The sequence below is a fragment of the Hypanus sabinus genome, chromosome 12 (assembly GCF_030144855.1).
Source record: "Hypanus sabinus isolate sHypSab1 chromosome 12, sHypSab1.hap1, whole genome shotgun sequence".
NCBI lineage: Eukaryota > Metazoa > Chordata > Chondrichthyes > Myliobatiformes > Dasyatidae > Hypanus > Hypanus sabinus.
In genome coordinates this window covers 8465324-8490890 of record NC_082717.1, presented here as the reverse complement: position 1 = coordinate 8490890, position 25567 = coordinate 8465324, and the positions used below count along the sequence as shown (strand labels likewise).

The 25567-nt window shown below is 43.0% G+C and overlaps 1 protein-coding gene across 4 annotated transcripts in view; it reads right to left on the bottom strand.

The window, feature by feature from the left end:
• Positions 1-25567, bottom strand: part of LOC132402615 (collagen alpha-1(XII) chain-like) — a 380160-nt gene that overhangs the window by 198063 nt on the left and 156530 nt on the right. For 3 of the 4 annotated variants that reach the window (XM_059985520.1, XM_059985523.1, XM_059985522.1), the window contains 5 exons: positions 24434-24563; positions 21370-21509; positions 16002-16134; positions 13793-13819; positions 9325-9467 (listed from right to left, as the gene is read on the bottom strand). In XM_059985520.1, the coding sequence (XP_059841503.1) occupies positions 9325-9467; positions 13793-13819; positions 16002-16134; positions 21370-21509; positions 24434-24563 (573 nt within the window). The remainder of the gene's footprint in view (positions 1-9324; positions 9468-13792; positions 13820-16001; positions 16135-21369; positions 21510-24433; positions 24564-25567) is intronic. The other variant, XM_059985521.1, reaches the window with a different exon arrangement.

Here is a 25567-nt window from a genome sequence, read left to right as displayed (position 1 = left end):
TGAAGAAAGGAAAGGCAGCAGGTCCTGATGAATTAGTGATAGAACAAATTATCACCCTTGAAAACTATGGAATTGAAAACTTACTAATTTAATCAATGACATTTATGAGACTGGAATAATACCAGAAGAAATTTTTAAAAAATCAGTATTTATCACTCTTCCTAAGGAACCTGGAGCAATAGAATGTGAATTACATAGGACCATGAGTTTACTGAGTCATATCACCAAGATACTTCTAAGAACTTTGATGACATGAGCTAAAAGTAAAATACAAGCTGAAATAGGTAAAGAATAATGTGGTTTTGTGAAAGATGAAGGTACAAGAAATGTGATATTGATGTTAAGTCTACTATCAGAACAAGCTATTCAAGTGCAAAAACTACACAAAAACATTTGATAAAGTGAAGCACAATAACTTATTTGAAACATTACAGGAAACTCTAGATCTAGATTCAAAAGACCTCCACCTAATGAGAAATCTATACTGGGAACAAACTGGCACTGTAAGAATAGATGGAGAAGTGAGTCAGTTTACAAAAACCAAGAGAGGCATTAGACAAAGGTATGTTTTCTCCCGATTTGTTTAATGTGTACTGTGAAACAATATTACAAAAAATAAGAGACATCCTGGGAATCAAAGTTGGCAATGAAAACATCAATAATTTCAGATATGCGGATGATGTTGTGTTAATTTCAAGTACGGAGGAAGAACTACAAAACTTAATCGATACAGTTGTTGAAGGAAGTGCAAAAATGGGTCTATCAATTGCAAAGAGACAGAATGTATGGTGATATCCAAAAAGAAGGAGAATCCTATCTGCAGGCTGAGAATAAACAAAGAAGACATAAAACAAGTACAGAACTTTTGCTGCTCAGGAAGCTGGGTGACATCAAATGGCAGGTACGACATGAACATCAAAAGAAGAATAGGGATGGCAAAAGACACCATGACGAGAATGAAGAGTCTAGTAACCAATACTAAACTGGGCGTGACAACCCACATCAGAGTACTGAAATGTTACGTTTATCCAGTTATGTTATATGGACAATATCTAGTAACATGAGGAAATGAACTGAAGAAGCAGAGATGTGGTTTTTGAGGATGCAAAGAACATCATGGACAAAACGAATATCTAACGAGGATGTCATGAACAGAGCAAGCACAAAAAGAGAAATAATGTATGAGATCATGAAAAGGCAATTTAACCTCATCGGACATGTGATTAGGGAAGAGGAGATAGAATGCACAGTGATTATAGGAAAGATTGAAGGGAAGAAAGCAAGAGGAAGGCCAAGACAAATGGCGATGGAGACAGCAGCCAGAGAACTGGAAATGAATACCAATGAATTGATCCACTTGACCTGAAACAGGAGTGTGTGGGCCATGGCAGTCAAAGCTCAAACTGGGCATGGCACCTGATGAAGATGAGAGGCTAGTAGAGGGAAGAAGCACCTTACATCTCCTTTGGTAGAGGCATATCTCAACCTCACCATCTGGAATCTATAAAGCTAAACAAAATACTGCAAGAACTCAGTGTGGCAGGCAGCCCCTCTGGAAAAAAAGCTGAAGTCTATGTTTCAAGGTGCAGAATGACTACTTGGCCTATTAATGCTCTGAGGGTATTCCCTAGCATCCCACACTATTTTACATGATCTCTCTGATGTGCCTATCAGCTCTCCCTGCTCATCCAAATATATGAAGGGCAACTTGCAGAATGGAAGGGTTAATGTACAAGGAACATTTGATGGACCTAGGCGTGTACACACTGGAGTTTAGAAGAATGAGGAAGAGGATCCCAATGAAATCCATCAAATATTGAAAGGCCTAAATATAGCGAAAGTGGAATGGATGCTTCTGATGATGGGGGACTCTCGGACAGCCTCAGAATAGAAGAAATCCCCGCAGAACAAAGACGAGGAGAAATTTCTTCATCAGGAGAGTGGAGAATCTGTGGAATTTATTGACACAGCTGTGGAGGCCAAGTGATTGAGTATATTTAAAGCAGAGATTGATAGGTTTTTGGTCAATAAGGTCATCAAACATTACATCGAGATAACAGGAGAATGGGGCTGAGGGGGATAATAAATCAGCCATGATCAATGTCTATGCTTCTATGTCTTATTAAACCAAACTTGGGAGGATATCAGAGTAACCATAGGAAGAAGGGTTCTTTGATTAGATTGTCTTGGCCACCACAGTTGTCTATGGCAATGAATTCCACAGATTCACAAACCTCTGGCTAAAAAAATTTCCACATCTCTGTTCTGAAGGGACATCCTATTCTGAGCAGTGCCCTCTGGTTCTAGAGTCTCCCACTTTAGGAAACATCCTCTCCACATCCTCTCTATTGACGCTTTTCAGTACTTGGTAGGTTTCAATGAGATCCCCTTTCATTCATCTCAACAGTGAATACAGGCCCAGCACCATCAAATACTCCTGATACGTTAACCTTTCATTCCCGGGATAAGGGACAAGTGAAAGGTCAGAAATGGTTTTTGATGAAATAGAATATGAAGACAAAAACTCAGGGGCAAAAGTATTTAGGGTGGGATTGCAGCATAGCACCTAACGTAATGCTATTACAACACCAGCGACCTGGGTTTTCTTCCGCTTTTGCATGTAAGGAGTTTGTACATTCTCTCTATGACCACATGGGTTTCCTCGGGTGCTCCAGTTTCCTCCCACTTTCCAAAGATGTACCAGCTCATGTAACACTTTACAGTGCCACTGATCAGAACATATGGGTTCAATCCCTGTCACAGTCTGAGCAGGCTTTGTACATTCTCCCCATGACCGTGTGGGTTTCCTCTACTTGCTCTGGTTTCCACACACAGTCCAAAGTCATATGAGACATTGTCAGTGAGTTGTGGGCGCGCCATGTTGTCACGGAAGCATGGCAGCACCTGTGATCTGCCCTCAGCACAATCCTTGCACTCTGAGATAAAGCACTCTGCTGGTCAAGCCACATCTGACCATAAGACATTAAGATTTAGGAGCAGAATTAGGCCATTTGGCCCATTGAGTCTGCTTGACCATTTCATCATGGCTGATCTGCTTCCTTCTCAGCCCCAGTCTCTTATATTCTTCCATAACCCTTTATGCCCTGACCAATCAAGAACCTATCAACCTCTGCCCAATGACTCAGCCGCCTGTGGCGATGAACTCCACAGATTCACCACTCTCTGGTGCAAGAAATTCCTCCTCCCCTTCGTTCTATATAAATCTCTTCTCTGAGGCTGTGTCTGCTGGTCTTGGACTCCCCCCACCACAGGAATCACCCCCCCCCCCCGAGCCATCAACGATCCTCATATGACAAGCCTTTCAATCCTGGAATCATTTTCATGAAACTTTCTTGAAGCCTTTCCAATGTCAGCACATCCTTTCTTAGACAAGGGGCCCAAAACTATTCACAGTACTCCAAGTGAGGCCTCACCAGTGCCTTATAAAGCTTCAACATCAACAAATAAAGCTAAGCTTTAAAGATCTTTAATTCATCACATGTGTGTCATTGGGTAGTGCAGGCTTGTTAGGCTGGAAGGACCTGTTACCACTCTGTACCTCTAAAGAAAATTTGAGCTAAGATCTGACCTGAGGACTATCCATTGCAATATTAACACTGAAATTATTCGTATTCTTCATTTTTCAGTTCAGGTGCAGCTCACCATCCTGGGGTGTGAACTCTCTACTTCTCTTGACAGATGTGGCTTTAGTACCTACAGCCATCTTTGCTTCATCTCAGATTGCCAGCAATGTTTTGCTTCTATATTTATTTAACATAACTACATTGTAAATATTTTGAAGAAATAAGTTTTTCCAAAGGCTATGCAGAAATATATTAATCATTTTTATGGCAATTAGTGATTACAGAAGATTTTAAACAATTATGTTGGATGGGTTTACTTCCGACAAAAGGAGTCTGCTTCCAATTTATAACTTTTATTTAGAGATACAGCACTGTAGAAGGTCCTGCCAGCCCAATGAGCCTTCGCAACCCAATTACATCCCTGTGACCAATTAAACTAATTGCACAATGGGAACAAACCGGAGCACCCAGAGGAAACCCTTGGTTGGGGGAGAACGTACACTCTATACAGATGGTAGCAGAACTGAGCCCAGCTTCCTGGTGATGTAATGGCGCTACCACTATGGTACTACGTCACCTGAACTTTCTTTGTATACTTTTAACTGTGGCGCCTTATCTAGGAGAAGGAAAACTTTTATCTCAAACTTCTGCCGCCTTGCAGCTATAACCTCTCATCGGTCTCTCTGGGTTCTTCAGAGGTGTAGAGAGGGGGAGCTTGCTCTCCATATTGTACTGCCCTGGCTTGCATATCTAGACAGCTTGGACTCAACATCTACAGTCAACCCTAACCGACGGAGGCGCCAGCTCCTCCACAGAAAGGAAATGTTTAAATACAGCTCAAAATGTTCCTCCTTTGTCCTAAATGTGTGGAATACATTCCACATTAAATTTTCACCAACAACAGCAGAATACAATAAAAGTACATTGTAAATATTTTCAAAGAAATAACTTTTTCCAATAAGCTGTGCATATATATATTAATAATTTTTATAGAAATTGACAATAACAAAATTTTTGGATGACTTTGTTTACAACAAAAAAGGTCTGCTTCTGATAAAGTAACAGAAACCAGGACTAAGGATCAATAAAAATCAATAAAAACGTCTTCATTCGCCTTCACGGATTAGGCGCTGGTTAAAGAAACTTGCCGAAAGGGTCGACCACAGCAAAGGAACAATTATTTAATCAAAAACATTTTATTGGCAGGCAGCAGGTGTTTTGTATTCTTACAGTGTGACCCAACTTAAACTGCAACCAAGAAATGCAATTTTTAAATGTTAGAACATAGAGCAATACAGCACAGTGCAGACCATTCAGCCCGCAATGTTGCGCCAAACTTTGAACCTACTCTAAAATCCATCTAACTCCTGCCTTCCAAATAGCTCTCCATTTGTCCACCATCCATGCGCGTATCTAAGAGTTTTTCATGTACCATCAACCCCTGGCACCCACCACTCTCTGCGTAAAGAACATACCTCTGACATTGCACCCCCCCCCCCCATACTTGCCTCCAATCACTTAAAAATTATGTCCACTGGTGTTAGCCATTTCTGCCCCGGGAAAAAAGTCTCTGGTTGTTTACTCGATCTTTGCCTTGTAACATCTGTACAAATGTCTTCTCTGTACTGTAATGGATAGCATAAGATCGCACTTTCCAGCCATATTGAACCCCTTCCAGTTTACCTAACATTCAAGCCAGGCCATTGATATTGCAATAGTTTCAGTCCTTCACTCCGTCCTGTTCCAACTAAAAAACTGTGCCTCACACCCAGAACGCTGTTCGTCAACTTCAGCTCAGCATTTAATGCGACCATCCCTCAGAGGCAGATGGGTCAACTATCCTCGTTCTGATTCAGCACCCCTCTCTAAAGCTGGATATTGGGCTTCTTGATGGAAAGGCCCAGTTAGTCCGAGTTGGCAGCAACATCTCAAGCTCCATCACGCCGAGCACTGGCACCCACCTCAGGGCTGAGCACTCAGCCCGCTGCTGACTCACGACTGCACCGCCAGATCCAACTCAAGCCACGTCATCAAGTTCGCTGATGACACTACAGTGGTTGGCCTCATCAGCAACAACGACGAGTCGGCATTCAGAGATGAGGGTGAGTGGCTTGTCAAATGGTGTGACCTCATCATAACAGTGGAGGAGGCCAAGGATGGACATATTGGAATGTGAATGGGAAGCAGAGTTAAAACCTGTGGCCACTGGATTTATAGCTACTGGGTTTGTGAGGGCGGGGGCTGGATAATGGAGAATGATGTACTGAAGCAGGATCCAGCTGGATGTTTTCAGTCTAATTTGGAATGTGTTCTGGCAGCAAAGAGTTAAAGCTTGCAGTCAGATACCCCCTCATTCAAATATCCCCACAGGGCACGAGTGCGTGTGTGAATGGAGGTGAGGACATTAGACTCATGGAAACAGTTTCACTCTCAAAACTATCTGCAGCTGCTTTAACGTTCAAAAAAAAACTCCTGTCGCTGCTCAGAATTTTTAACCTGACCTTCAGTACAGACCTCATTGTGAAATTCCGGAGTTTGTTAATGGTCTGCAAATATAAGGTTTCAATATAATTACTCAAAAATATTCAAAGCAAAACTGTTGGCACTATTGTTGAGTGGATACTTAACACATCTGCATCAGGTTTCTCTATTTTCACAGATGTTCCTGTCTCAGTTAACAAAACAGAAAAGGTTGCTGTAAGCATGTTGCATGAGAGTCGATTTGACAGACCACATTTCCAGCCACCTCTCTTAATTTATATGGCTTTGTGGGGGATAATAACAACATCAATTTACCCAGTGGATGTAGAATTACAAGTTATGGCTTTTTTTTTTTAAGGTTGGCTTTACACATCGAAACGTACAGTGGAACACTTTGTTGTATCAACGACCAAAGTGGTCCGAGGATGTGCCGGGGGCAGCCTGGACTTCCAGCACCAATCCAGCATGCCCACTACTCACTAACCCTGACCCGTACACCTTCGAAATGTGGGAGGAAACCAGCGCGCCTGGAGGAAATCCAGAGGGTCATGAAAAGAAAGCTTTTGCCATGTTGGGTTTCATCAATCAAAATACTGAGTGCAGGAGACAGGATGTTATGTTGAAGACGTACAAGATATTTGAGAGGCCTAACTTGGATTATCATGTGCAGTTCTGGTCACCTACCTACAAGAAAGATGTAATTAAGTTTAGAAGAGTACAGAGAAAATTTACAAGGATATTGGAGGACCAGAGTTACAAGGAAAGAATGAATAGGCTTAAACTTTATTCCTTGAATTGTAGAATTTTGAGAGGAGATTTGATAGAGGTATACAAAATTATGAGGGTTATAGATAGGGTAAATGCAAGCAGGCTTTTTCCACTGAAGTGGGATGGGACTACCATCAGAGGTTATGGGTTAAGGGTGAATGGTGAAATGTTTAAGCAGAACACGAGGAAAAACTTCATCACTTAGTGGGTCAGGAGAGGGTGGAACAAGCTGCCAGCACGAATGATGCATGCGAGCCCGATTTCAGCGTTTAAGAGAAGTTTGTACAGGAGCATGGATGGCAGAGCTGTCGGACGGCAGGTCAATGGGACTAGGCAGTTTATTTGCTTCAGCACGCATGGGATGGGCCGAGTGGCCTGTTGCTGTGCTGTACTTTTCTATGACTACAATCCTACATACAAATTCTTTGCATACGGCAGTGGGAAATGAACCCAGACCTTAAGAATGGAGCTAATTTTTTCTATCTTCCTCTCCAACGAGTTCTCACCACCAACTAACAAAATATTGTGATCAAAAAGGTACAGATGTTGAAATCTGTAGTTAACTAAGGAAATGCTGAAAATAGTCAGCAGGTCAGGCAGCATCTGGGGAGGGAGAGGCTGTGTTTATAATGATGAGAGCAAGAGACTTTGCAGATGCTGGAAATCCAGAGCAAGTCGCATAAAATGCTGGAGGAACTCAGCGGGTCAGGTAATATCTGATGAAGGGGCTGATATCCTGATGAAGGGTCTCAGCCCAAAATATTGTCCGTTTATTCCCCTCTGTAGTCGCTGCCTGATCTGCTAAGTTCCTCCAGTATTTTGTGCGTGCTCCTCTGAAGAAGCACCGAGCTGTCATCAGAATCATTAATAACCCTATTTGTCTCTTCACAGAAGCTGCCTGAAGTTTGTCACAATTTTTCTGATATTACTTTAAAAGAAATTCTGCAGCTCACCTCTCTATCCAGTGATGATTCCGTGCAGAAATGCTCGGATCTTTTGATGATATAGATCTACTGGTCTGCCAACTGAAAAAACTAAAACAGAAAAGTAGGAGAGAATGTTGGGGAGCGAGCTTCACTGTGGGAGAGACCAGGACTCAAAGGCACAGCCTCAGAACAGGACGTATCATTATAACAAAGTTGAGGAGGAATTTCTTCAGCCAGAGGGTGGCAAATCTGTGGAATTCATTGCTACAGATGGTTGTGGAGGCCAAGTCACCGGGTATATTTAAAGTACAATGGCTTTATACAGCCAGTGATAACCATCCAGGGTTTCACTCTAGTCACTGTTCTCCCCGTGATCATATGGGTTTCATCCAGGCACTCTGGCTTCCTATCGCATTCCCAAAAAGGCGTATAGCTTAGGGTTAATGTGTTGGTGCTAGAAGTATGGAGATACTTGAAGGCTACTCCCAGCACATCTTCAGACTGCGTTCGTCATTAACGCAAACCACACATTTCACTGTACATTTCGATGTAATTGTGACAAATAAAGCTCATCTTTTAAATCTACAACTCTTTATTTGACATCCGCTGGATATCTTGAAGCTGTTTTTATCTCCCACAAAGCCGTATAACTTAAGAGAGGTGGCTGAAGAAATGGTCTCCTCCTTCCCTTTCTTCCATGATCCATGTTCCTCTCCCAACGCATTATTTCTTCTGCCCTTTACCTCTTCCAGCTATCCCCTCCCAACCTCTTATTTCATTGAGCCCCACCCACCTTCTGCCTCACCTGATCTCAGCTATCATCTGCCACCTTGTACTCTTCCCCCTCTTCACATTGAATAACTGGCTCTTCCTTCCTTTCTTTCAAGTCCTGGAGAAGGGTCTCAGTTGACTGTTTATTCCCCTCCATAGATGCTGCCTGACTTGGGTACACTTAAAGTGGAGCCTGATAAGGTTCTTGATCAGAAAGGGCTTTAAACATTGCAGAGAGAAAGCAAGAGAATGGGTTTAGGAGGGAATACAAATCAGCAGGACTCGATGGGCTGAGTGGCCTGATTCTGCTCCTATCTTATGGACTTGCTGAGTTCCTCCAGCATCTCTGTGTATTCACCTGTCTGAGCTGTTCTATAGTGGAGCCAGGCCAAGTGCCTAGTTGGGACGTACACCTCTTGTTTCTCATTGGCGCTTACAGATACCACATATTGCAAATGACCCCAATCCTTGATCTTGGTAACTTTTATCGGTGCACACCCAATAAGCAGGTTAAAATATTTTAAAATTAGGCATCAATGTTGCGAATAATCACACTGATGAGGGTAAAGCAATGGCTGTGGATGTGATGTATATGGATTTTTATTAGCCATGTGTTAAGATTCCCCATGGTAGGACCATTCAGAAAATCAAGAGGCATTGGATGCAGGGAAACTTGGCTGCATGGAGTCAGAATTCGCTAAACGTTCTAAAGAAAACAGACCTGGACACTGGCTTCTATTAAATATGTACAATAGTACAAGATAAAACGGTGGCTTCAAAATAATTCAGATTACCGTTTCTTCGATGGGGTCCCCAGTCATTGGAGCATAGATAACCCTGTATCCTCGGACACGACCACTGGCCGGATCCCATTTCACAGTCAGGCTGTGTGAGGTGGCGTTGTACACTTGGAGGTTGCGAGGAGGCGTCAAGGTAACTGAAGATTAAAGAACATAATCAGAAGAGCCATTTCCTTCTAATGAAGCATGCATAGAAAGAAAGATTCCACTTCTATATTATACCTCTTGCTTAAGGATTGGAACATCATTACCATTTCAAAAGGCAATGCCTCAAGAAGACAGCATCTATGACTGAGGATCCTCACTATCCTGGATACACTCTCCTCTCATTACTGCCATTGGGGAGGGCTACAGGAACCTGAAGACCCAAACTCAACATTTAGGAACGGCTTCTTTCCCCCCCCTCCCCTCCCACCATCAGATTACTAAATGGTCCGTGAACCTACAGATATTATGTTGTTATTTATTCTCGCACTCTAGCTTATTTTTGTAACTTGGAGTAATTTTTATGCCTTGCTCTGTACTGCTGCTGCAAAACAATAAATTTTACAACACATGTCAGAGTCAGTAAACCCCATCACCACTGCAGTCCTGATCGCCTCCCAACAGGGAAGATGTCAACAAGACTGAAGAAGTGCACAGATATTTTACAGGGACGTTGCCAGGATTTGAGGACCTGACTTATAGAAAAAGCGACAATATTAACACTTCTACAGTGCAGTGCTCCTTCATTCTGGTTGTATTGTTAACGTCAGTTGGATTAAGGGCTCTGTGATGAAGCACTGTTTCTCATTGCCAGCTGTGTCTCAAGCCAGGCCTCATCAGCAGTTTTTCCATTCTGCCACTGTCATGGGGACACGGAAGAGATAACATCCGATCTACCTACCCTGGATGGTAGGGCCATACAGTACTTAGGTCCAAGTGCAGGTCGATGGGACTGAGTGAAATAATAGGTCAGCAATGACTAGATGGGCCGAAAGGCCTTTTCTGTACTGTAGGGCTCTATGGCTCCATGATCACCTCAAGACTGATCCATGCAAAGTCTTATGCCTCCTTAAGCAGCATCATTCACAGACAGTCAGAACTCCCTCATTCCATTGCATAATGTCCTCACTGACGTTCAGAGCTCCCTTATTCCATTGCACAATGTCCTCACTGACGGTCAGAGCTCCCTCATTCCATTGCACAATGTCCTCACTGATGGTCAGAGCTCCCTCATTCCATTGCACAATGTCCTCACAGACAGTCAGATCTCCCTCATTCCATTGGACAATGTCCTCACAGACAGTCAGAGCTCCCTCATTCCATTGGACAATGTCCTCACAGACAGTCAGAGCTCCCTCATTCCATTGCACAATATCCTCACTGACGGTCAGAGCTCCCTCATTCCATTGCACAATGTCCTCACTGATGGTCAGAACTCCCTCATTCCATTGGACAATGTCCTCACTGACGGTCAGTGCTCCCTTATTCCATTGCACAATGTCCTCACTGATGGTCAGAACTCCCTCATTCCATTGGACAATGTCCTCACTGACGGTCAGTGCTCCCTTATTCCATTGCACAATGTCCTCACTGATGGTCAGAGCTCCCTCATTCCATTGGACAATGTCCTCACTGACGGTCAGTGCTCCCTTATTCCATTGCACAATGTCCTCACTGACGGTCAGAGCTCCCTTATTCCATTGCACAATGTCCTCACTGACGGTCAGAGCTCCCTCATTCCATTGCACAATGTCCTCACTGATGGTCAGAGCTCCCTTATTCCATTGGACAGTGTTACACTAACAGTCAGAGTTCCGTCAATCCATGGCTTTATTAACACCACTCTAGGTGAGGTGCTCCACGATGGCAGTTCCCATACACAGCTGTTAGTTTCCATGGGTCATCAGCAGTTTCTCCATTGTGCCATCATAGCACTCCACCCGTCTCTGCAGCATCTCCAATAGTCTGTAACTGAATTTTGTGCCGATTTCCCTCGGGATCAATAAAGTATGTCTGTCTGTCTGTCTAAAAGGATTTATTATGCAAGGGGATCGTGCTCATTGGTAACAGGACTGCAGCCAGTTGAACTTATTTGCGTTAGCCTTTCTCATCCAACAGATCCCTGGCTACCTCTCAACCCATCAAACCAATCCCTCCCTTAGCGACCACTAGTAATAAAATTTCAGCAATAACCTTGTTAAGAGCATGAGAGATTTGAATATTTAAATTCATGGAGGGCAACTTGATAAATGTTTAATTTTGGTTCTGGAAGGCCAATGTGATATCGTTCGTTCACTCATTGCGTGCCGCATTGTATGACATTGGCAATCATGGTCTTTCCATGACCACGAATGTTCATGGCAAATGTTTCTACAGAAGTGGTTTGACGTTGCCTCCTTCTGGGCAGCATCTTTACAAGATGGGTCACCCCAACCATTATTAATACTCTGAGATTTTCTGCCAGGCAGCAGGGGTCACAAAACCAGGAATTGTGACATACATCAGCTGCTCGTAAGACTGTCCACGGCTCTGATTGAGGGGCTAAGCAGGGGTTACACCTTGCCCAAGGGTGACCTGCTGGCTAGCGAACAGAGGAATGCCTCAAACCTCCTTTGATAGTGATGTTTCTCCACCTCTCCACCCAAATGTGATACACTGAGCTCAAAACAAATAGGTAGAAGCTCTTTGAGCTGTTAAGACAACTTTGTTATTTTGCTAGAATATTTTATGCACCTTAAAATTGCATAAATATCTAAAGGATAGAACATTGAAAGCTACATACAGACAAATACAGAAATGGGAACATCTTACAAAGGTCTTTGAAACAGCTGATGAAGGCAAAATAATCCAAATAATGCTCCAAATGTCCATGACTTTAGAATCAGATTTATTATTAGTGACATAGAGTATGTTGTGAAATTTGCTGTTTTGTGGGAGCAGTACAGTGCAATAAAATAACTATAAATTGCAAGAATAATATTTGATAGCTGGAGGAGCAAAAATGTATTACTGTTCATGGACCATTCAGAAATCTGACGGCAGAAGGGAGAAAGCTGTTCCTAAAACTTTGACTGTGTTTTTTCAGGCTTCTGTATATCCTCCTTGATGGTAGCAATCGGGCGGTATGGTAGTGTAGTGGTTAGCACAACACCTTACAGTGCCAGTGACCCAGGTTCAATTCCCGCTGCTGTCTGAAAGGAGTTTGTACATTGTCCCCGTCACTATGTGGGTTTCTTCCAAGTGCCCCGGGTTCCTCCCACAGTCCAAAAATGTACCGGTAGATAAGTTAATTGGCTACTGTCTACTGCCCTGTGAGTAGGCTAGGGTTAAATCAGGGATTGCTGGGGTGGGGTGCGGGGTGGGGTGGAGCTCAAAGGATCAGGAGGCATGTCCCAGATGGCAAGGGTCCTTAATGTGGATGCTGCCTTTATGAGGCACTGCTTTTGAAGGTGTTCCTGGTGGTGGGGAAGCTAGTGCCATGATGGAGCTGATTGAGCATGCAGATTTTTCCGATGCTGCATATTGGAGAATCTATACCAGACAGTGATGTAACCAGTCAGAATACCCTCCATGTATAACAGGAGAAATTTTCCACAGTTGTTGGTTATTCCCTCTCACTGGCAGTTCCATCAGTTTGTGAAGGAAAGGTTGCAAATACTTTTGCACAACGTCAGAGCCTCCATTTTGAGAAAGGCTTCTTTTGATCAACACATTCAGTCAAAGGGTGAAACTAAGTTTTGTTTTGAGATAGAGCATGGTATCAGGCCCACCCGGCCCACACTGCCCAATTACACCAATTAACTACTAACTGGGATGCCTCTGAAACCAAGGCACGCAGAGGAAACTCACACGGTCGTGGGGAGAACATCAGAATCCGGTTTATTATCACTGCCATGAAATTTGTTTACTTAGCAGCAGCTGTTCAATGCAATACATAATGCGTATAGAAGAAAACAATAATAAATAAATTACAGTATGCATATATTGAATAGATTAAAATCATGCAAAAATCAGAATATATATTTTGAAAGTGAGTTAGACAGAGGCAGGAATTGAAGATAGGTCACTGGCGTTGTACTAGGGTGACGCTAACTGCTATATTACCCTGCCATCCAGGGTGAACCCAAAAAAGCAATCAAAATTCAGGGAAAGAATAGGGGTAGGTCAGAGGTATACAGAGAGTGGTGGGTGCCTAGAATACCCTGACAGGAACGGTGGTAAAGGTAGATACAGTAAGGACATTTAAGAGGTAAGCACGTGGATGATAGAAAAATAGAGTTATATGGGAGATAAAGGTTGGATTAATCTGAGAATAGGTTAAAAGGACAGCACAACATCATAGGCCACAGTGCGCTGTAATTTTCCATGTTCTATGTTCCTTACGGCAATATGCATAAACATTAGAAACAGTGAACTCTGACCCTATTTACTTAGGAGTAGGGATTTCCCACAAGGAATATCAGAAGCATATGCTTACCTGGAGTGGTCGCAACTACCTTGACCACTGGAAAATTAAAACAAAAGAAGCATTGGCATAGAAGATTGACTAAAATGGATTCCTTCACAGACTCAAGTTCATGGATATACAAAGTTGAAAGTAAATTTATTATATAAATACATAAGTATATAAGTACATATATAAGTACCATATGCAACCCTGAGATTTATTTTCTTCTGGACATGTTCAATAAATCTATAGAATAATTACCAAAATAAAGTCAATTAAAGACCACACTAACTTGGGAGCTCAACCAGTGTGCAAAGGACAACAAACAATGCAACCACAAAAAGAAAGAAATAATAATAAAATATAAGCAATAAATACAGAGAACATAAGATGAAGAGTCCATGGGTTGTGGGAATATTTCAGTGATGGGGTGAGTGAAGAGGAGTGAAGTTATGCCCTTTAATTCAAGAGCCTGATTTTTCAGGGGTGATTAATGTTCCTGAACCTGGTGGTATGAGTCCTGTACCTTCTTATTGAAGCCACCAGCGAGAACAGAGCTGGGTGGTGGGAGTCCGTGATGATGGATGCTGGTTTTCTGCGACAGTGTTTCATGTAGATGCGCTCAATGGTGGGGACAGCTTTACCCGTGATAGACTGTTTACTTTTTGACTTGCACTTTGTTATTTGTTAATCTATTTGTGGCAATGTTACTTTATATGTTTTATGTAAGTTATATGTACTGTGTTGTGCACCTTCACCCAGAGGAACATTGTCTCGCTTGGTGGTATACATGTATATTGGTTAGAAGACAATAAACTTGAACTTGACTTTTGACTTGGAGTGAACTTCTGTTGTTGAGACAAGGATTGATTCAACATTCATCCCCAACAAAGATAGGGTAAAAACTTGATCAAGCTGTAGATTTTGAACCAGGAACATAAATGATCAGTTGATACACAGGTTTGAGGGGAGATTCTGTGATTCAGTGGGTACACAAAGTTTCAAAGAAGTTTAGCAATTTAAGAAGTTGCTGAAAAAACTTATCAGATTAGGAAGCAGCTCTGGAGAGAGAAACCGAGTCTTCAGCTTGAACCCTTATCTGTTTCTCTCACCATGGATGCTGACTGACCAGCTGAGTGTTCCCAGCAATTTCTTGCCTTAATAAGAAATATAAAACTATGAAAAGGGTAGATAATAAAGAGGCAGGAAAATTGTTTCCACTGGTATGTGAGACTGGAACTAAGGGACAAAGCCTCAGGAATTGTGGGAGTAGATTTAAGATAGAGATAAGGAGAACCTGCTTTTCCCAGAGAGCAACAAATCAAATATATTTAGGACATGGTTAGATAGGTTTTTGCATAGTAGAGGAATTAGGAGCTATGGGGAAATAGTAAATAGGTAGAATTGAGTCCATGGCCATATTAGTCATGATCTTATGAGTGGTGGGCCTGGTACAATGGGCCAGATGGTCAAATCGTGTTCCTGGTCCTTGGGTTCTGTCAGATGTGATCCAAAAACTCTATGATTCTTATTGCTTCTGATGACCTTATTTTAGTATATTCTTCAATATTTAAGAATAAAAAATTTATTACACTTAGTTCAATAATCAGCATGCATACTGCACTGCCTACGAGAGAGGTTCCATTATTTAGTCAATTTCATTTCTATTGCAGGCATTTTACAAAACAGGTGTGAATGGCATCCCCTACATCAGCATAATATCGTCAGTTCCATGTAGAAGAATGAGTGGGTATCTCAATTAGATCTACCGAGTATTGAAAGGTCCAGTTAGCAAGGACATGGAGAGGATGTTTTCTGTCGTGGGGCAGTCTCACAGCTTCAAAATGCAAGGATGTCCCTTTAGAACAAAGATGAAGAGAAATTCCTTTAGTCAGAGGGTGGTGAATATGTGGAATTTATTGCTACGACAGCTGTAGAGGCCAAGTCATTAGTTATATTTAAAGCAGAGCTCGGGCAGGTCCTTGCTTAGTCAGACTGCTCCTATGTCTGGTGCCTTATTTGATCTTGTTGTCCTATATAGACCCAGTTAAAATTACATCTTGAAATAGTACAACATTGGAAAGTCCCCAAGACCCTGTCCTCAGAAGGACACACAAATCCTCTGCATGTTCAGAATGTAAGTTGTTCACTGGATTTCAGCATTCTTTCAATGTTTAAAGGCAATGGAGTTTGCGTTGGGAAAGAAAAGCTTGATGGAATGAAGCAAATATACACTCACATGTTTGCTGGGAACCAAAGAGATCTTCGCTTTCCATTTCATCTGGATAAATGGCCGTCACAGATACATCGTAAACAGTGTCAGGGTTCAGGCCCTCTAAAAGATGGTTGGTATCTTGGCCATTTAAGATCATCTGAGTAGAATACATATAAAGCTGTAGTCAAAGAGGGGTCAGTACCTGAAATCAGACTGTATTCTTAAATAAAAACATTATCTAAGCAAATTGTAAATCTTGAACAATATAGTGAGCAATTGGCATGAAACAAGTGTTTGCACAAAAATGACTCCAAGATTAAACAGCTTGTCATACGAAGAGAGTTTGATAGCTCTAGGCCTGTATTTACTGGAATTCAGAAGAATGAGGGTGACCTCATTGAGACCTATTGATAGAGTGGATGTGGGGAGGACGTTTCCTCTCATGGGAGAGTCTGAGACCAGAAAACACAATTCAGAATAGAGGGGCATCCTTTTAGAACAGAGATGAGAAGGAATTTCTTCAGCCAGACAGTGGTGACTCTGTGGAACTCTTTACCACAGGTAGCTGTGGAGGCCAAGTCTTTAAGCAAATATAAGTCAGAGGGTGATAGATTCTTGATTGGTCAGGGCATGAAGGGATCTGGGAAAAGGCAGGAGATTGGGGCTGAGAGGAAAATTGGGTCAGCCATGATGAAATAGTGGAGCAGAGAGTATGGGCCAAATGGCTTAATTCTGTTCCTATATCTTATGGTCTACGTGCTGACCTGACTGTTAAATTGTTATTTTCTTTGCAGTTCAACAATCAATTATCCACTTGCTTTTCATACAAGTTTAATATGTCTCTAGTGATTATAGGGTATAATTTTGGAAAGCTCTGGAAGCTTCTGTGTTCTGCATTCCATAGATTTGAATGGAGTTTTTCCTGTATCGCTGTGGGTATAAAATAGCACCATCGTAATCTTCTTGGTTCTTTAATCGTAGATTTCTCTATCACTGTCTATTCAACTTTACTCTCTTCTATCAACACTTAATAAAACCATCATGAAGCAACAAGTTTTATGCCTATTTCCTGATTCCTTAAAGAACTTTATATAAAAACAAAATCCAACAGAAGAAAACTCAATCCCACAAATTCAACACTGGCTAGCTTATCACACTTGCTTGTGTCATTTCTCGGTGCCCACGTTGAACGTTTCTGCAGTAAATTTAACAAAAGCTGTCCAATCATGATTGACTGTCATTATAGGAAGGATGCAAGGTTTTGAAGAAGGTTCAAAGAGGTTTACTCTTTGCCTGGATTGGAGGGCATGTGCTATAATGACAAACTTGGGTTGTTTTCTCTGGAGCAGAGGAGGCTGAAGGGGAGATCTGATAGGGGTTTATAAGATTATAGAATAGACTTTTTTTCCCCAGGTGTTGAAATGTACAATACCAGAGAGCACACAGTTAAATTGAGAGGGGTTAATTTCAAAGGAGACGTGATGGGCAAGTTTCTTTTTGCACAAGGTTGTGGGTGCCAGAATTGCACTGACTGGAAAGGTGGTATCAGCAGAAAAATTAAGCACTTTTAAGGGACGTTCAGATAGGCACATGAATGTGAGGAAAATGGAAGGATATCAACATTGTGTAGGCTATTAACTCAGTTGGCCATTTGATTACTAATTTAATTGATTCTGCACAATACTGGGGGCCCAAGGGCCTGTTGCTGTGCTGTACTGTTCTATGTTCTTTCTGTTTTGGAAAAGCAGGTATTGTGTTTTAATTGGGTTAATTAATTAATCCTGGCAGCTCAATACCATGTGGTTGAATTGCCAAGTGCCATCACAAAGGCACAACAGCACCTCTAATTTCTTAGAAACTTTCAGCACTTCACCTAAAACTTTGTCAAACGTCTACAGGTGTGTCAGAGATTATCCTGACTGGTTGTATCAAGACCTGGTATGGAAACACCAATGCCCAGGAATGGAAAAGGCTACTGAAAGTGGAGGATACAGCCCAGCCCTTCACAGGCAAAGTCCTCCCCACCACTGGGACATTTACAGGGAGCACTGCCACTAACAAACAGAATCCACCATCAAAGAACCCTCTACCATCTTTCTTCTCACTGCTGCCATTTAGGCAGGAGGTCCAGAGCCTTAGGTCCCACACCACCAGGTTGAGGAACAGTTATCAGGCTACTGAACTGGCATGGATAACTTCACTCATAACTACTCTGAACTGAGTAAGTACTTTAATCAACATCTACCATATTCCTACAGGGGAGGTTACGCCAGACATACGGCCTACTGCTTGGACGAAGCACTTTTCCTTGAGGGATGAGAAGCTAAATGTGAGGTGGAGGAGAGATGATGGACCACATCATAATTAGAACGCCTACAGCAAAAACATTGGCTCTTAAAACTACTCATCATGTTTTACCATCTTGGTTAGGCCGTATTTGGAGTTGTCTGTGCAGTTCTGACTTCCCCATTACAAAAAAAGCATGCAGAGACTTTGGAGGGAGTTCACCAGGGCATTGCTGGGATTAGAGGGTATGAGCTACAGGGAGAGTTTGGATACAGATGGGTTGTTTTCACTGGAGTGCCGAAGGCCAAGGGGAGATTGGATAGAAGTTTACAACAATCTGAGAAGTATCTGACAGTTAGAGTTTTTTTCCCCAGGGTTGAAATATTAAGCAGCAGAGGACCTGCATATAAAGTGAGGGGAGAAAGTTGAAGGGGATGTGTGGGGCCAGGTTTTTTTTAAGCACAGAGAGAGGTGGGTTCCTGAAAGGTGGAATTTAAGAAGAAGTTAGTCAGGCACATGAATATAAGGCACAGACATAGGAACAGAATTAGGCCATTCGGCCCATTGAGTTTGCCCTGCAGGAAACATGCAGGGAAGGGGAAGATACGGAGCATGTGTAGGCAGCTAGGTTTAATTTAATTTGGCATCATGAGCTATTGGGCTGTTTGCAATCAGATGATCTGAGGAAGGGTCTCGGCCTGAAACATCTCCATAGATGCTGCCTGACCTGCTGAGTTCTTCCAGCACACTGTGTGTGTTACTCTGGTTTTCCAGCATCTGCAGGATCTCTTGTGTATATGATGTGGCACTGAACTTTATTTTTGCTCTGATGGTGCTTTCTTTCTGGGAGAAATTGTGTGTACATAATTTATGGTGTTTTTTTCTTGTGAACGCTGCTTATCTGATGCCGTATACCTGTGATGATGCTGCAGTAAGCCTTTCATTGCCAATACCAAACATCAAAGCCCAAAGGCCAATTGGATTTCTGGAAATCGGCAATTAAATAAGGTTTGTGGGGAATAATAAATTAGACATAATAGAATGGGGGAGCAGACTCAATGGACCATATTGCCTAATCCTGCTGCAGTGTCATATGGCCTACATCAAAACCCAATGGCAGAAGCCTGGAAACTCGGGGGAGGGGGAGGGGGGGAGAGAGAGGGGGGGAGAGAGAGGGGGGGAGAGAGAGGGGGGGAGAGAGAGGGGGGGAGAGAGAGGGGGGGAGAGAGAGGGGGGGAGAGAGAGGGGGGGAGAGAGAGGGGGGGAGAGAGAGGGGGGGAGAGAGAGGGGGGGAGAGAGAGGGGGGGAGAGAGAGGGGGGGAGAGAGAGGGGGGGAGAGAGTGGGGGGGAGAGAGAGAGTGAGAGAGTGAGAGAGTGAGAGAGTGAGAGAGTGAGAGAGTGAGAGAGTGTGAGAGTGTGAGAGTGTGAGAGAGAGAGAGAGTGAGAGTGAGAGTGTGCGTGTGAGAGAAGTCTAATTTGACCCCTCACCCCTAAGGCTGCTCCTCTATCCAGCTGCCTCTAACCCATTGCTGATAGGGTAGTGGGTCTGTGGAATTCATTGTCACAGACTCATGCTGGCCAAGGCGATGGGTATACTTAGAGCAGAGGTTGACAGGTTCTTGGTTAGTCGGGGCATCAGAAGTTACAGAGAGAACAAAGGAGAATGGAGTTGAAGGGGATAAAAGATGGAACGGTGGACAGACTCGATAGTCCCAATGGTCTAATTCTGCTTCGGTGTATTCTGGATATATTTATTTCTTTGCAGTGAGCCGGAGTGGGCCACGAAACATGAGGGTGTATGATGCGACCACCAACACTCTGAGTGTGAGCTGGGACAACGCGGAAGGGCCGGTCCAACAGTACAGGATTGTATACGCTCCAACAGTCAGAGACCCAATTGAGGAGTTTGTAAGTATCATCTTTCATCTGGCATATAGCCTCAATTGTAAATAAAAATTTGTCTGCTTAAATTCCATTGTTTGGATGTCCGCAGAAGCACGGCTCTATGAGTCTCTGTGAGTCCACTGGGTAAGCTGAAACACAATGTCCGTGAATCTACAAGACCCTGAGGGCCAACGATGGCAGATATCTGGGTTGGAGGAGTGAGTGAATGAGTGTGAGTGTGTGGGGGGGGGGGGGGGGAATGGAATTGTTCATTGTGTACTGTGTTGCGTTCTATTTCATCATGCTTTGTGTTGTTCAGCCAGACTCACCTCACTGGACGTTTCAATGTCATCATCATCATCATGATGTGCCGTATCATATGACATGAGCAATCATGGTTTTATTTCATGACCATGATTGTTCTTGGCAAATTTTTCTACAGAAGTGGTTTGCTATTGCCTTCTTCGGGGCAGTGTCCTTACAAGATGGGTGACTCCACCCATTATCAATACTCTTCAGAGATTGTCTGCCTGACATCAGTAGTCACATAACCAGGACTTGTAATATTCACGACCATCCACCACCTTCATGTGACCCTTACTGAGTGGGCTAACCTTGCCCAAGGGTGATCTGGAGGTTACTGGTGGGAAAGAGCACTTTACACCTCCTTTGATAGAGACGCATTTCCAACCTGCCACCCTATATAATAAATAAAGCTGAAAATGATTCTGAATCTGACAACAAATTTGAATTTGATTGTTCCTGTGCTGTTCTATGCTCTAATATCATCTGAAAAGCTAAGATGGTTTAAAAATAAAAGCCATTGGCTTTTTCGCAAAGCTCCAGTGAGATTCTGTGTATACCAGAAACCCATCTTGACCTCTGCTGGATACCAGCTAATCTCAGAGAATGGCTACTGCCATTCATCAGAGAGAGGAGGGATTGTCCATTCTTAATACTGTTAGAAATCTATGGATCTGGACTCAAAGTGGAAAATTCATTCAAATATATTGATTCAATGCATACATTATAATAATATCTATTTAAGTGGATGAATTAGCAACGTCAGCAAGAGGTGGAAGGGATGACAAAGGGATGAATTGGAAGACAAAGGAAAGATCAGATTCTGTATAGGCAGGACATTTTGACAATGACACTTCACATGCTCTTTTTACAAGAATTAAAACTGCAGTTGAGGTCACAAGAGAATTGTTTCCTCTACCTCCTCTTTGTTGCCTCTACCCGATGGAACCCAGGTCAGTCTGTAGAGGGCCACATCTTGTGCTCCATGGTTCCAGTGAACGCGGAACCGCGTCTCCCCGACGTCCGAGAAGCGAAGATTAGTTGGTGCTGGGACCACCCCTGCAGAAGGAGGAAGAGGCAAAATGAAGCTACACAGAAACACAATGTCATTAACACCACAGCATACAGCCCTGAAGAAATAGTGGGGCAAATCTCAGACAGATACCTAATCCAGTTGACATATGAGGAGTGCTTGATGGCTCTGGGCCTGCACTCATTGGAGTTCAGAGGAATGAGGAGTGACCTCATTGAAACCAACCAAATATTGAAAAACTTCAATAGAGTGCATGTGTAGAGGATGTTTCCTATGGTGGGGGAGTCTGGAACCAGAGGACACAACCTCAAAAGAGAGGAGTGCCCTTTTAGAACGGAGATGAGGAGGAATTTCTTTAGCCAGGGAGTGGTGAATCTGCGGAACTAGTTTCCACAAGAGGCCGTAGAGGACAAATCTTTTTATATATATTTAGAGTAGAGGTTAATAGATTCTTGATTAGTCAGGGCATTAAGAGATATAGGGAGAAGGGAGAACAGTAGGGAGGGAAAGTGGATCAGGCATGATTAAATGGCAGAGCAGACTCGATGGGCCAAATGGCCAAATTCTGCACTGATGTCTTAAATACAACCCTGAGCATAAGAGAAGTATCAGAATGAGGAATTCTAAACAATCGCTCTTCCCACATCCCAGATGATTGATGTGCAGAGCACTCTTTCTGAAGTCACTGACTGTGACTGGGTTGGATGAGCAGGCTTTTCCCAGACGAACAGCAAGTTCCATCGGAAAGAACAGGCCTCTTATCAGGGCCCCCAGATTTCAATGTCCAGATCACTGCCATTTTGAGAATTATGCAAAGTGAAATATTTTGGGCCCCATATCTAAGAAAAGACTTGCTGTCGCTGCAGAGGGGACAGTGAAGGTTAATGAGAAGGAGTCCAGGAACAAAACGGCTATTGTATTAAGAGCGTCAGATGGCTCAGAGCCTGTACTCACTGGAGTAAAATTTAACACTTCCTTAGTACAAAGCCCTCCATTTTTCTTTCATTCATGTGCCATTTGATCAAATTGATTTATAATTGTGCATCGGAGAGCCATCCAAAGCAACTCTTAATCTCTGCAGGAAAGGCTACACTATCCTCTCTTAGCTGGTCCGCGAGACATCAGAAGCAATTAAACACTGCGTTTCATCTCTTGCCTTCACTCTTAGCAGACCGTCTGGCAAGCTTTTTAGGGGTCTGGTTCCGGTCTCCATCTTACACTTTATTTCCTAGCTGTACTGAATCTGATATCACCACATATCTGGATGAATACCAAAACCTTTAATGGGCGTCTTTATTGCTTTCACGGCCCTTCAGGGATAGACACAATGTCACACACATCATACAGTTACTCTGCACCTCTTTGCTCCGAATATTTTCCATTCTCTTTTGGGAAAATCTGCATGTTTGCTTAAAGCAGGGAATTATTTTTCCTGAAAGCACTGTCATCTCAGCGTTTATTTTGCATAATTCGAAAGAAATGATGGCTGAAACAGGAAAATGGAATCGTTAGGCATTCCAAGCACCTAATTTAAACCGTGTGTATTTCTTTTGGCTCTGAGATGGAGTACAGATGTGGTTTGAAACTCACTATGCTGCAGCAACCTGCACAGAATATTACCTGCTGAGTCAGTGAGGTAGATCACAGAATCAGAAACTCTCAAAAGGTATGCCGTTAAATGCAAACGAAAAGAGAGCCGAGTATAATAATTCTTCTTAAAAAAAAAACACCAGACATGCTGGAAACATTGAACAACGACACACAAAATGCTGGAGGAACTGAACAAGTCAGGCAGCATCTACGGAGGGGATGTTGTGGGCCGAGTCCCTTCATTGGGACTGGAAGGGAAAGGGGAAGAAGCAAGAAGAAGAAGGGGGTGGGGAAGGAGAAAAAACTGGTAGGTGATGGGTGAGACCAGCTGAGGGGGAAGATGAGTGGGTGGCGGAGATGGGATGGAGCTGAGAAAAGGTAAGGGGCTGAAGAAGAAGGAATCCCAAAAGAGAGGACAATGGGAGAAAGACCATGGGAGAAAGGGTAGGAGCAAATCAACCTAAGTTCAAAGTAAGTTTATTGTCAAAGAACATATACATCACTATATACCACCCTAAGGTTTACTTTTTGCATAGATTCTCAGTAGAACAAAGAAATACAATAACATTTATGAACAACTGTATTGAAGGTGTGTCAGTACCTCCAGTTGAACTCTGTCTTTTTGTGTGTTTCCCCCTAGCTGTCAGTCTGTGGTTTTGTATTGCCATGTGCTCCTGTCCCCGCTCCTTCCCTACGCCGGCCCCTGTATCACTGAGTACTCCGTCTCTGAACTGTTTCTCATTATTACCTGTATTGCTGCCACCTGTGTCTCATTGTGCTCCACCTATCATCTGCCTCTCTGTTTATTGCTCAGTGTATCTCAGTCCTGTGTTTTCACCTGTTTGTTGTGAGATTGTGCCAGTGAATTTTCCTGAACCTTTCCAGCATTCATATCTGTACTCTGCCCATCTGAATATCGACTCTGCCTGTTTCCCGATTCCGGTTTTTGGATTTCTCTGGATGTTTTGATCTCTGACTGAACTTCGACACCAACTTTGTTTGCACATCGGGATTTGTTACTCAATTAATATCACTGTGTGCACAGGACTGGGTCTGTGATTGGATCCCTGCTCCAGCGTCCTGAGGTACTGACAGTAGGCCAGATTGTACCATCAATTCCATATTACATCTTATTACGACTCTACATCTAGTTCCATGCTGCCCCTGCACAGAAATCATGGAATGTTACAGTACAGAAGGGGGCCATTTTGCCCATTGAGGGCAAGCAGACAGCACTTCACTTCTTCCCTTTGCCCCATTATTACTCCGGACTCTGCAATTTCTCCACATTACCACGGTTTTGAGGTTGGGTGACACGCAAAAGTGAAGCGGTGAACACAAGATGAAAGATCCTACTTACTGGTGCTTTCCCGTCCAGTCAGAGGAGTGGACACCCCTTCGTCGTACACTGCTGACACCAAAACATCATACTCCGTCTGGGACACCAGCCCTGTGAGGGGCACCGAGGTGTCGCTGCCAGACACTTCCACCTGTCAAGTTAGAAAAAAAGTATAGTTTTTTGGATAATGAAGTATATTTCTTCTAAACTATAATAGTAAGAGTAAAGATTCTGGAATGGTTCCAGAGGGCCGGAAATTTGCAAATATCACTCCACTCTTTAAAGGAGAGAGAGGCAAAAGACAGGAAATTATAGGCTAGCTGGTTTGACTTTGTTGGGAAGACACTGGAATCCATTATTAAGGTTGAGGTTTCAGGGTACTTGGGGGCACCTGATGAACAGGGCACAGTCACCATGGTTTCCTTACGGAGAAACCTTGCCTGACGAATCTCTTTGATTGCTTCAGAGAAATTTCAGGCAGGATAGACAAAGGAGAATCTGTGGATGTTGTTTACTTGGATTCTCAAAAGGCCTTCACTTGGTGCCCCTCATGAGGTTGCTAAACAAGAGAAAAGCCCATCGTATTCCAGGAAAGATACTAGCATGGATGGAAGATGGCTATGGAGTCCTAGTCATTGAGTGTATTTAAATTGGAGGTTGAGGGGTTCTTGATTTATAAGATGACAGAGAGGAGGAGGAGAATGAGTAGGAAAGGGATAAAAGCTCAGCCTCAATGGAATGGCAGAGCAGATTTGAATGGTCTAATTCTGCTCCTATGTCCTATGGTCTTACCATTCTATTGCCATTCATCATTACACAACAAAATGATTGTTACTCCAGATCTGCAGCAGCACAATAACAAAAGATGTCAATAAGATTGAAAGAGGCCAGAGAAAACTTACAAGGATGTTGCCAGGGGACAGCCGACTGAGGGCAGATTTGAAAGAGGTATACAAAATTCTGAGGGGTAGAGATAGGGTAAATGCAAGCAGACTTTTTCCACTGAGATTGGGTGAGATTACAACTAGAGGTCATGGGTTAAGGGTGAAAGGTGAAATGTTTAATGGGAACCTGAGGGGAAACCTCTTCACTCAGAGAATAGTGAGAGAATGGAATGAGCTGCCAGCTCAACTGGTGGATGCAATTTCAACGCTG